The sequence below is a fragment of the Mya arenaria genome, chromosome 13 (genome assembly GCF_026914265.1).
Source record: "Mya arenaria isolate MELC-2E11 chromosome 13, ASM2691426v1".
NCBI classification, from domain to species: Eukaryota; Metazoa; Mollusca; class Bivalvia; order Myida; family Myidae; genus Mya; species Mya arenaria.
Window position 1 is genome coordinate 63,596,772 of NC_069134.1, and position 13,141 is coordinate 63,609,912.

The 13,141-nt window shown below is 33.1% G+C and overlaps 2 protein-coding genes across 14 annotated transcripts in view; one reads left to right on the forward strand and one right to left on the reverse strand.

The window, feature by feature from the left end:
- The window catches only part of LOC128214034 (uncharacterized), a 65,606-nt gene that overhangs the window by 38,718 nt on the left and 13,747 nt on the right, over positions 1 to 13,141 (forward strand). For 10 of the 11 annotated variants that reach the window (XR_008257858.1, XR_008257859.1, XM_052920254.1 and 7 more), the window contains 3 exons: positions 11,385 to 11,521; positions 11,901 to 12,207; positions 12,647 to 12,753. Coding sequence is in view for 9 of the 11 variants with exons in the window: in XM_052920254.1 (XP_052776214.1) it covers positions 11,385 to 11,521; positions 11,901 to 12,207; positions 12,647 to 12,753 (551 nt within the window). In the remaining 2 variants the exon portion in view is untranslated. The remainder of the gene's footprint in view (positions 1 to 11,384; positions 11,522 to 11,900; positions 12,208 to 12,646; positions 12,754 to 13,141) is intronic. The other variant, XM_052920255.1, reaches the window with a different exon arrangement.
- On the reverse strand, positions 139 to 5,757 carry LOC128214036 (putative ankyrin repeat protein RF_0381). Of its 3 annotated transcripts, none has more exons than XM_052920265.1 (3): positions 5,630 to 5,757; positions 2,576 to 2,809; positions 139 to 1,756 (listed from the first exon to the last, which is right to left on the reverse strand). In XM_052920265.1, the coding sequence occupies exons 2-3, from the start codon at positions 2,768 to 2,770 to the stop codon at positions 590 to 592; spliced, it is 1,362 nt and encodes a 453-aa protein (XP_052776225.1). In that variant the 5' UTR covers positions 2,771 to 2,809; positions 5,630 to 5,757; the 3' UTR covers positions 139 to 589. The 3 variants fall into 3 exon arrangements, with proteins under 3 accessions (XP_052776225.1, XP_052776224.1, XP_052776226.1); XM_052920264.1 differs by lacking the exon at positions 5,630 to 5,757 and adding an exon at positions 5,048 to 5,317; XM_052920266.1 differs by lacking the exon at positions 5,630 to 5,757 and adding an exon at positions 4,436 to 4,494.

Here is a 13,141-nt window from a genome sequence, read left to right on the forward strand (position 1 = left end):
CTAAGTTGTATTCTAACTATCATAATTCATATTTTTCCATTGTTTTAGCTCATTTGTTGGAAATTTAAGATGCAAACATAAAAGATATTTTCACCAATTGTTTATGGGCACTGTCGTCACAGTTGGAAAAAAAAGAGAGGCATTAACTATCTTTTAATATCTCAAACAGATACATTTTAAATGCACATCAAATATTATCAGTGATTTCTAAAGCTTTAAGCGTAACACCCCAATAAATCAAAATGCAGTTATTTGATATAAGTGTATTGTACTCACTGACAGACGAATATAAAGAGAAGCGAAAATAAGAAAATCTTCTTTGAGTTTGTTCAAAAGACATATTGCTCAGAAATTTTAAATCAATGCTGAAGAATACAGAAAAGTTTAGCATGTTCAGTGTCATGAAAGTAAAACTATTCCACGGATTGGCCTTTCACATGTAATAAAGCTTTTGATGTAAAAGTTAGCACTCAGATATTCTGTTTCAAGAAGGATCCATTCATTATGGCGTCTTTCAAGTTCCACATTTAAGTACTCACAGACAACGGGTTCTATTGAATGGCAATAGTAAACTCCACTTAGGCCAGTGTCATTTGTAGTTTGTACCTTTCCGAAATGAATGGAAAGGTTTACTTTCTTCAATCTTAATTCCATCTTGGAGAAGCTTCTTAAGTTCTGGAGTTTCTGCATAGAAGTCCGCTTTCTTGTTATCCTCATCGGGGGAGTCTTTATCAATTCCAGTCTTTAGAAGGAATACACAAATATCTGTATTTCCGATCAACGCTGCATGATGAAGTACGGATTTCTGTTTGTTATCGCGTAAGTTGACCAGTGAACCATTATGTAACAGAAAGCTCATGAAGCTGATCGATTGAGCGTTTGTAGCGTAGTGTAGAGGGGTCAAGCCATGTAGGTCACGGAAATTAATGTTCGCTCCGGCCTGTACTAATAATGTCCCTATGTTGTAACTCTCGCTTTCGATAGCTTCGTGTAGCGGTGTTTTGTTTCCAACAGTAAGCATGTTCACATTTGCATGATGTTTTATCAGCAGTTGAGCTGTGTCAGTAGCATTATGCTTGGCAGTAATGTGTAATGGAGATTTCCGAAAAGTTGTGGATAAATTCACGTCTGCACCATTTTCGATCAACATCCTTGCAATATTTGAGCTATTGTGGGCACAAGCCAAGTGAAGTGGGGTTCGACCCATTAACTTCTCTTTCGTATTCACATTGGTTGTACTTTTCTTCAAAATCATCCTAGTAAGTTCAACGTAAGGTCCGTCAACAGCTAAATGCAGAGGAGTTAACCCCTGTTTGTTTTTCATGTTCAGATCAGCACCTTTGTGTATGAGAACTTTAGATATATCTGTGTTTTTGTATTGCAAAGCCATATGTAACAAACTGTCCCCGGCTTTGTCGACCGCATTCACCTCCCCACCCTTTTCGATCAAGTATTGTGTCATCTTAGCATTATTGCGCAATAACGTCACATGTAGAGGCGTTCGGCCGCTTATATCCTTGTCATTTACAAAAGCCCCTCGGTCTACCAAGAGTTGCACCCCTTGAATGTTGTCTCGCAGTACAAGCTTGTGTAACAGCGACATTCCCGTTCGTTTTGAGAGTTTCTCGTTTATGTCGGCACCGCTGTCAATCAACATTCGAGCGACTAACAAATTGTTGTACAACAGTGCAGTGTGTAACGGTGTTTTACCCTCATTATTTCGAGCGTTGACATCAACCCCAAGATCTAGTAGCAGCTGAAATAAAAAAAATGTAAAGACGTAAAAATACATAATTTTGCAATACAGTACAATCGGATATCTAAAACCATGTAAATATTTGATTCTGTTCATTGTCAAATAAGTTTCATAAAAAAACATTTTGACTGAATCAATACATGATTTTATTTAAGAATTGGCCTTATTTTTTGTGTCTTGTGAGAATTTTAATTGAAATAAAAAAAAAATAATGATGCAGATTTTGAATTAAAGTGTTTGTTACCAGAAGGTAGATTATTCAAATGTTGATTATCCATAATTATAGCTATCAAAAATTATAATAGTGTTCTCATTGATCAGTAAAAAATGTTCAGTTCTTATGATTAGTATGTAGGTTGTCAAATTTATGATGATAAAATTATGGAAATCAAGTCATATATCAAATCTAGCAGGTAAATGTTTATTCTATGTAATAAACTGAAATGTAAATATTTGGTGCTATTTGCTGTCAAGCGTTGGTTGACCGGTCATCATAACATCGAAGAAAAACATAATAATAAAATCTGAAAACTACCTCAGTTTAGGGGTGTATCAAAGCTTATATACCATATATTAAGAACTGGAATATTAACCAATCAAATTGCTTGTCTTATTCAACCAATCAAATTTAAGGTTTTTTCAAGAATAAAAAAGCGTTATTCTCACAAATTCTTTGGACATATTTACATTTTTAAATGTTCGTTTTGATACATAACAGTGTTTTTGTGCAAAATTTAGTCACAAATAACACAGAACCGGAAAGAAAATTAAAAATTAAGTAAGGTTGTGTGAAGATATTTATGTAATTAATAACCCAACCTGAAGTATCTGTGGTCGGGACATCTGAGCAAGGGCATGAAGCGCAGTTGTTCCATCCTGCACAATGATCGTGCATATTTCCCGTGCATCCTGCTGGTTGTGTATGAGGCGACGCACGACCTCTTCCTCCGAGCTGTATTTAACACATTTTACCACCTCTTCTGCCTCGCGCTCCAGAAGTTTGTATCCTCTCATGGCTAACTCTCCATCGTGTGGACTTGATTCTGTCTCTACCTGTATAAAATAAGACAAAATAATATATTACCTTTTTGTGAAAGAGTTTTGGCATGTCTATTGGGGTTTTTTCAGGAAATTAATCAGGTATATTCATAAGTTTGTTGTTCATAGTGAAATTGTGGCAAGAAATGATATTCAGAGAAAACTTATATAATTACCATTAATTGGATACCATTCAGATATTCATATGAAACTTGGTACAAACATTATCAATGACAATATGCAAATAGGTACCGTAGTATATTAATAAAAAATATCAGATTTACTCCTTTTTCCATTTTGAAAAAATAAGGAGAGTTTGCATCCATTTGAGATGCTCGATGAAATAACCCAAATTTCTGTTAGGAGTCTTGAAAATAGTGCTCTGTTTATTTTTTTAGCTTGAGAAAGTAAGGAATATTTGCAAAAGGCTATCTTACTCTATTATTTTCTTACTCCTCGCTAAAAATAATAACTTCTCATTAAAATTTTAATTTGAATGTTATATTTGAGTTTCCTATTACTAACTGACTTATTGTTATGGTGTTTACCGTCTCGGCTTTCACTTACAGTTTTATTTTAAAAATGTCAACAATGGATATCAAAAATTTAAGTATGCCATTTTAGACAAGTAAATATACAACCAACTCCTACCTTACCTAATTGTTTTTTTTTAAACTTCAATATATTTCAAAGTTTAACTGAAAGAAAGTTGAAGAAATTTATTTATCTTTTTACTAAAATTCTTTAAAAATGTAGGGTGATTTTCAAAATTGATCTTTGACATGAATAAATAATTATATTTAAATGGAATTTTAGTTTAATTTCACTATTAAATATTTCAATGAAACTTGGCACACATTGTAACCCTAGCAGAATAGCTCATTCACTGCATATAGAAATAGAAGGAGATATTCAGTTCTTGCACTCTATGGTGTCATGTTACCAGAAACAATAGTAATATAACCCACATGTATAGCAAGGCCCATAACTCTAGCTTTAATAATTATTCAGTTATCCCCCTTGTTTGACTGAGAAAACAACACCAGATAATCCTAAATATTTGCTCCGTGGCACTCATGTTTTCATAAAGTTGTACAAAAATTGCGAAAGTTACGTTTTAAAACTGCTTTTAAAATCCTGTTTTGAAGTTCGGTTATATATGACAAACATATTACGCACAATTTTCAAATACAAAATTGCCTTGGCTTTGCTTATCAGTTCTTATTGAGTACATCAGGTTTTAAGTTTATGACAAACTTCGTAAAACGCCAAACACAATTTAAAGCTTGTTAGAAGTTTGAAGTACTTGTTAAACAAAACCGATTTGTTAGCAATTGATATGGTTGAAATTTATCACTGACTTCTGATAATTAAATTTACAACAACATAAAGTCAACGATTTTCGATTACTTTTTATTCCTTAAGCTACGTTAAACTAAACTAAGTTTCAATTTATTTGAATACATTGATGTTTCTTTTAAATGATTTCAATCGTTTGAAGTTGCAATATCTTTTCATGAAGTGTGATTCATTCAGACCATTTCAGTTAAAATACATAAATGCTAATAAAAGTAAGTTATTTGATAAAATTTCAGACGATTGAGAAACTGTAAGTCATTATTATTAAAATTCTGTCAAAACCTGAATAGAGATGTTTTAAATTCCAAATCACTGTACGACAACTTGTAAGCCACTTGTCCGGAGGATTATAAATAATAAATACGTCAGATTCATAAACTGTTGAAAGTCAATACGTAAGTATTGATTGTGAATCCCATCAACGGCCAGCTTTCAGCCCTGTAATCTGATCTTAATTGATCTAATACCTTGTAAAATGGACCTGCGTGTGTGTATTTCACGCTTTAATCGAGTCCAGTGAATTAAAACACAATGACGACAGGGCACAATATTGAGGAAGCTTTTTTTATTGCTCTTTTCAGTGGCATTATTATATTATAAACATTTGTCTATTTTCAACCTCTATTTTGCCATTACAATATATCTATGTTTTCTTGTATCATAGAATCTACAGGCAATTGGTAATTTTATATTCAAACAAAAATTTCAAAAATGAATTCACTGTAAAAACAGCCTGATTTTAGACGTGCCATGACTTAATAGGAAGACAATCATAGTGATTATAATATCCTTAAAAAAAACTGCAGCTATAAAAATGTTATCTAGCTCTGACAGGGAGTGATGTTTACTAGCTACCAATATTTGGTTACCATAGTTACATATCAAAACATTTACCTCTGGCATGATATCACTCTTCAACTCCGTGTGTCAGAAACGGTAAAACCAGTTACACTTTTTTTTATTAAATAATAGACTTATTATCATCCAGTAAATGCTTTTAATTTCCTTTTTCCAGTGTTGAAGCAGTATAATGTTTCTCAGTTTCCGAATTAATTAAATCAAATTGTGACTCTGAAGATAAGTTTCACATTTTTTTTGTACAAAGATCTTATTTAAGCAATTGACATTGTATCCCAATTTCCTTTAATATCTATGTTACTCTTTGACTTAATATTGACTTATTTATTTTAGAGTAAAATGAATTCTAAAATTGATATATCTCGCAATCAATATAATTGAAATCCATATTATTAAATAAGATTGTTTTACAATGACTTAAAGGCTTTTGAAGTAGCTTTCAATTTTTAATTTTGAGTCTATATCAAAATCCATACATCGAACAAAATGAATGTCAAACTTTGTCAATAGTAGGAGTTACACGGATATGAGGCTATCATAGAGAAGTGATTAATAGCGCTTGTAAAATGATTTTGTTTGTTGAAGGCATATAATTGTTAAGATAGAACAGGTACTTACCTATGGGTTGGAAATCATATCTGGTCAAAAACGTCCAATGCTATCAATAACATTTACCAGTGTATCAGTTTTGAAATGATATAAACCCCAGAGAAAAATAATTTACGTGCAGATATTGGAAAGACTTCTTATGATTTATTATAAACTCTTTTATGTTTGCCTTTTAAAGCTTAAAAAGAAGTTAGAAAAAGGAAAAATTCAATGAGCAGTTATTTGTAGCGTTGCACTGAATATGTGAAAGTAATTTGCATATGTCTATCGATGACAAATATTTAGCTTGATAAAATATTGACTGTTCGTATATAATTATATTGTATTGAATCTTGTCCATGGGACTAAAAGGAATTTAAAATTTTGGCCGATATTCGTGCTAGGTGTTTAAAGTGTTCAAATATAAAAAGCACTTGACGTGATTTCCATTTGAAAATTCTATTTACAGAGTGTTAATGTCCTCATGGTGGTGAAACTTGGCATATTCTGAATGTCCACATGGTGATGAAATTTGGCATATTTTTTTGTGTCCTCATGTTGATGAAATTTGGCACATTTTTTGTTGCCTCATTGTGATGAAATTTGGCACATTTTTTGTGTCCTCATTGTGATGAAATTTAACACATTTTTGTTGCCTCATTGTGATGAAATTTGGCATATTTTTTAATGTCCTCATGATGGTGTAATTTGGCATACATGGTGATGAAATTTGGCACATTATTGATGTCCTCATGGGTCTGAAATAATTTGCCACATTCTAAATGTCCTCATGGTGATGAAATAATTTGGCACTTTCTTAATGTCCTCATGATCTTGAACTTATTTGGCACATTCTTGATTTCCTCATTGTCTTGAAATAATTCGGCACATTCTTAATGTCCTCATGGTGGTGAAATAATTTGGCACATTCTTAATGTCCTCATGATCTTGAAATAATTTGGCACATTCTTGATTTCCTCATTATCTTGAAATAATTTTGCACATTCTTAATGTCCTCATGGAGGGTGAAATTATTTGGCACATTCTAAATATCCTCATGGCCTTGAAATTATTTGGCATATTCTTAGTGACTTCACGGTGGTGAAATAATTTGGCACATTCTAGATGTCCTCATGGTGGTGGAATTAATTGGCACATTCTTAATCTCCTCATGATCTTGAAATAATTTGGCACATTCTTAATGTCCTCATGATCTTGAAATAAGTTGGCACATTCTTAATGTCCTCATGGTGGTGAAATTATTTGGCACATTCTAAATGTCCTCATGATCTTGAAATAATATGGCACATTCTTAATGTCCTCATGATCTTGAAATAAGTTGGCACATTCTTAATGTCCTCATGGTGGTGAAATTATTTGGCACATTCTTAATGTCCTCATGATCTTGAAATAATTTGGCACATTCTTAATGTCCTCATGATCTTGAAATAAGTTGGCACATTCTTAATGTCCTCATGGTGATGAAATTATTTGGCACATTCTAAAATAATGTACTCATGATCTTGAAATAATTTGGCACATTCTTAATGTCCTCATGATCTTGAAATAAGTTGGCACATTCTTAATGTCCTCATGGTGGTGAAATTATTTCGCACATTCTTAATGACCTCATGGTGGTGAAATAATTTGGCACATTCTTAATGACCTCATGGTGGTGAAATAATTTGGCACATTCTTAATGTCCTCATGGTGGTGAAATTATTTGGCACATTCTTAATGTCCTCATGGTGGTGAAATTATTTGGCACATTCTAAATGTCCTCATGATCTTGAAATAATTTGGCACATTCTTAATGTCCTCATGATCTTGAAATAAGTTGGCACATTCTTAATATCCTCATGGTGGTGAAATTATTTGGCACATTCTTAATGACCTCATGGTGGTGAAATAATTTGGCACATTCTTAATGACCTCATGGTGGTGAAATAATTTGGCACATTCTTAATGTCCTCATGGTGGTGAAATTATTTGGCACATTCTTAATGTCCTCATGGTGGTGAAATTATTTGGCACATTCTTAATGTCCTCATGGTGGTGAAATTATTTGGCACATTCTAAATGTCCTTATGGTGGTGAAATAATATGGCACATTCTTAATGTCCTTATGGTGGTGAAATTTGGCACCTTGTTATGATTAAATTTAAGAATCTTCAGAGAATTTGACTGGTATTCATTAACAAATAAAATCATTCAGTTCTTGGATGATTCTGAGAAGTTCATGTCAGAGAATTTGACTGGTATTCATTAACAAATAAAATCATTCAGTTCTTGGATGATTCTGAGAAGTTCATGTCAAACTTTTCACATATTTAGCCAGTTAGCTTAAATAAAATAAGTTGCATTATTGGTGTGTTTGTCATCAGCAATGCCATTTGCATGAAAAATGTTTACCCTTGGCAATTATTCAAATACTGTTCATAATATTCAACTGGAACTTGGTGCATATGTTGCCAGAGACAATTGACACTTAGTCATTGGCATATGTACAGCAAGCCCCATAACTCTCCGATCTGAAAACAACAGATGGACATTGGCATTTGCTCCATGGCACTCTTGTTTTAAGTATTACTAGTTAAAGTGAGTCACTCATGTTTTGGCACCAAAAATTAGTATTTCCGGTTATGCATCTGAAAACACTTATGAGTTTGTTTACTCTTCGATACCAAAATTGCAGAAAGAAAAATACAATTAAAGTATAAAAATAAAAATTCATTTTAGTCGGAGTGAACCCACGCTGGTAAATTCAATTAAAAATTGGAAAACCCATATCTTCACCATCTGGCCACAGGGACTCTTACACAACGTGCTGGATATTTAAACCTTTATTAAATCACCATGTGCTTAATTTTACAAGTCCCTTTAAGAATAAACATTTGATTTCATTTACACAGATGGTACCAATAAGCATGTTAAACTGCTTTGCAATGGTGTCAAATAAATATACTATGATATCAGGTCTTTTCAATAGCAATGCAGATATGCATCCATAAAATATGGATGACTCATCATTTTAAGTTCCTTTTTTAAGAAAATTGCTTTTTTCTATACTCCTATTTATAATTTCAATTTTCTAATACTTTAAGTTCAAAAGTTGATTATACATAAATATATGTCATATTCACACATTTTAAATACCACTTGACCATTTGTAAGGATATGTATGCAATTAATCCAGAATGCAGACGCTAATCATTTAAGTCAAATTGCAGACATAATCAGAAAAGCCTATTATATTTAAAGCCCCCAAATTGAACAGCTACAATGGCATTTAATGTCTTTCAAATTGAAATAACTTTTGGCCTGACAAAATATTCATGTACATGTAATATTTCATTGCAAAATTGCACTGAAATCACTTTTCTGTATTGGATACAGATTATTAGTATGTAAAATAAAATAAATTAAAAAAGAAAATAAATTCATGTTTTGTGTAAGTACGTATTTCTAACAAACTTTAAGTTTTTTAGTGGTTTTCATTACCCACTAACTGTACCAGCCACTGTTTATATCTGCATCTGAATTATCAATAAAATAAATAACAGCTGTCTGCTGATTAACTGAAATAAACTTTTAAGAAAACTTGAGAAATACTGCCTTCTCATTGGACAAAATATAATGTTGACCACTAACTTTGATTAAAGTTGTCATTGTAATGAAAGGTAAAAAAACAATGGTGAATCAACAGGGACATGTCCCGTAGCCTGAAACTTATAATTGAAACATTCACATATATCACAATACTGTCTGTGGGTAATGTTAAGGTATCTATCTTGGCCACTGCCTTAAATAAGCATATTAGCACACATGCCCTGGATTGTTATAATGCATGCAGGCTTTTCTTAAATTTTGGATTTTATGAAGCGAGTCTTTTTTATTATTAGATGCGGCCTGGAGGCCGCGTCTATAGGGATACATGTTTGCAATTGTCAATGAGGAAGTGTATACGGATAAATTTTAGTTATGAAAAAAAAGATTTGTTAATGATATCAACTCTTATTCAACTTTACTTAAAATTTGTTGTCAATAACCGTTTTGATGCGTGTAAAACTTCCAAAACGTCATATAAAACGAATAAGCCTAATGTTTAAAACAGGATATTAAAAAAGTTATTCTCTGTGTTTTTTGTATTGACTGGTCACCGGTCATACGAGTTCGTTATTTTAGAAATTTACTTTCTGTGAAAATGATTTATATACATGCTGTGGTAGTAAATAAGCATGTGAAAATTTACGGGCATATTGTGAATAATATCTCGGCCGAATCGACCCAACACCAATAATTTTATCGGTGATAATGCAAGGTACCAGTCTAAATAATTTACGCATGCCGGAGACGACCGAGTAACTACGATCTAGAAAGTTGATTAAACCGTCATAATTCGGCTATGTCCGTGTTTATTCGGAATGTTAACAATTGTTTACTCTTGAATGTGTTTCTGACAATATGATGCATGTCATGCCTGCTTTTTTCAATCACTTATATACAATGTATATTAAGTGTTAAAACTTATGCATGTTTATCCTTATTCAAATTATGCTGAAAACATATATTCACGCTTAAACCTATTCTGCCGCGTCTTTGATGTCTTGCTTCGAAATTCGTCTTGTATTTTATGGCAAACACTAGTATAAAAATTTGGAATTCAAGTTTTTATGATTGTGAAGATAGTGCTTGTTTCAATTTCTGGTGTAGATGCCATAATGGATGTCCATTTTGAAATGTCTAGAGAAATGTCCACTGGGGATCATACCAGACACCCTTTAGTTGAGATGGGCATGTCTTTAACCACGTAACACATACTTGTCTTGACAACGTTAACCCCTCAAATTAATCTGTCATATTAAGATCATGATATAAAAAATAATTACAGCAAGTTAATCAATTTTTGAAATCAAGATTGCGAGATATTACAGTTGAGATAGGAATGATCTATCTGGCTCAGTTTTAATATGGCTGTTTAAATTCAATAAGAAAATTTTGTTAGTAAAACTGAGGCATCACAACAAATTTAAAGGCAAGGAGACATGAGAGGGAAGTGGCGCAATGGCCACTCTTTTTGTGAACTTGAACTTTGTTCTGTCAGAGGTTTAAAACAATTAACAATAGAATCACTGAACTGATTTATTAAAAATTTGTCATGAAGTTCTTTAAGATCTAAGTCTTCATTTGTGAAAATATGAGTCAAGAAATGTGTCTTTCAGAAAAAATGTTTTTGCCGTCTGCTACAAAATTCGAATTTACCTCAAGGATGATTTGCAGGCCTTTCATTGGCTAAGAGCTAACTTAAATAGTGTGGAGCTGTTATGAGATTAATTCAAAAGCAGTTTAAGAGACGGATCCATATTAAGTAGTAACACACTTGACTGACAATCCATGGGTCACAAAATCGACCCCTCACCGCAACACTAAAAAATTAGTCATTGTCTTCGGGGAGGGACGTTAAATGGGGGTCCTGTGAAACTCTACTATACACTGGTATACGTTAAAGAATGAGATTGGCTCAACCAGGCTTGCATTTGGCTGACAATATTATCTAGAATTGCCGAATGGGCCTTGACCAAGTGTGAGTGAAAATAAACCTAGCCACCCACCCAAAGTGTTCTGGTGACAACAGCTTGCTAACAAGTGCTTCAATGATTTTAGTCCATTTTTAGGTTTATCTGGCAATACATTTGCATAAAGAATAATTGACAGTTGGATAAAATCTGATTTTAAATTGTGATTTTAGAAACTTAAGATTTATGAGATTTGTCTTTTATTTCAGCAGCAAAATCAAGGAGACAATAACCAGGCAAATGTTGAAAGCTCTCCTATGACCCAGACTCATGCAGAGGATGCTCAGGGTCAGCCAGACGCTCATCAGACACCTGAAGGGGAACCGATACATCCTTCTAATGAAGGGTTGGTACCTGAAATGTATTTCTGGTTTATGTGAATTCCTTGTGTCTTCATCATGAATTAATTTTATTAAAAATCATTGATATAAGTAGTTTAATAATTTTTGATGCGATGTCATCAATGTATAGAGTTGAAAATTGTATGTGACATATAGTGAAGTTAATGTTTTAGATCCAACAAACTTGCACTTCTCATTTATGACATCACATCAAATTTAAAACATTTGTTATATATAAAGCACATATAATGACGTTATTTCAATGATGGCTACCCCATTTATGATAAATCAGAATGTGAATGTTTGTGAATAGTGATAAGCCAGTCCTACAATGTTAATACTTAAATTAATTTCATTAACTTTCATTTTTTTATTCCACCACAGCGAGAGCAATAAAGAAAATGAGCAGCCGGCAGACAACACAAACACATCAAAATCCCCAAAAGACGTTGACCAAGTTAATGGCGAGGTACATCACTCCCCCACAGTTCCACATGAAAGTAGCCAAACAGTGGATGAGGGCCTTGCACATTCAGATGAGGAGCCTGAGTTGCAGGGTCTTGTAACATCGAGAACTGAGAGACCTGCAAGTGCTCCTGGGGTCAAGGTCGTAACTCCAGGGGTCAAGCTTGATTTGAGCGGTGTTCCAATAAGAAAGTCTAACTCAAGTCTGAGAATAAATATTCCCCAGGTATGTTTTGCTTGAACAATTGCAGTACATAATTTATCTGACTGTCTGTTGAGATATGGTCGTTGCTGTTAAGTCATCAGTAGCAATGCTTGCATTAATTTAACAGAATTTACATAATATTTAAGTTCAAGTGTAACAATTTAAGGTCGAATGTTGAAATCAAGTATGCTACATCAGTGGAAGAAGCAACTTTATAATCTTTGTGTAAAGATGGCCGGTATTCATAAAACATCTTCGGTCATTTCCTAACTTTAGATAATTTCTTATTTTTTTATTCCCAGTAGTCAAATTTAAAGATATTAATAACTGTTCTTTCACCTAAAAGTAAGAATTTAATTTATGTCTATGAAAGTATCTTAAAGGGCATTCTTATTGAAATTAAATTGTGAAAAGCAGTCCTTTCCCTGTGTAAATTATAAGCATGAATATCTATTTATAGATGGACCTACATGATGAAGATGAGTCGAGTGCCAGAAAAGGGAGACCACCACCTAGAATGAGGGGCAGACAAGTCTTTACAACATCAAGAGCCCCCCTCAAAACTGGGTAAGATCTTAGAATGATGCTGATGTCTCTTTTCAGGAAGAAGGTTAGTCGACATGACAAGTACATGACCTTATTTATTTTTAGATCAAAAGGTCCAAGGTCAAGGGAACAAAATGGTTTTCGATCAATAAGTAAAAAATAACAGAGCCAAGGAGAAAAAACTCACAGGACCTTTGATCAAGACAAATTGATGACTCCTATTAAATTTGAGGTCAAAAGGTCAAGGTCATAGTGACAAGTTTTTTTAGCTTCGGTTTTGTTGGAAAAGCTGAATTGTCATGCAAAAATCTTAAATCAGAGCCATGACTGTATCCACTGTTGAAAATATTCCCATGAAACTAAGAACTAATGTGATAATACACATGCATAGTGACCATAACTCTGGCTT

What these genes read in the sequence shown, in the direction of transcription:
- LOC128214036 (XM_052920264.1), bottom strand. An exon ending in CCCGACCACAGATACTTCAG is followed by an intron (nt 1,757 to 2,575) that starts GTTGGGTTATTA and finishes TTTTTATTTCAG; the next exon opens with CTGCTACTAGATCTTGGGGT.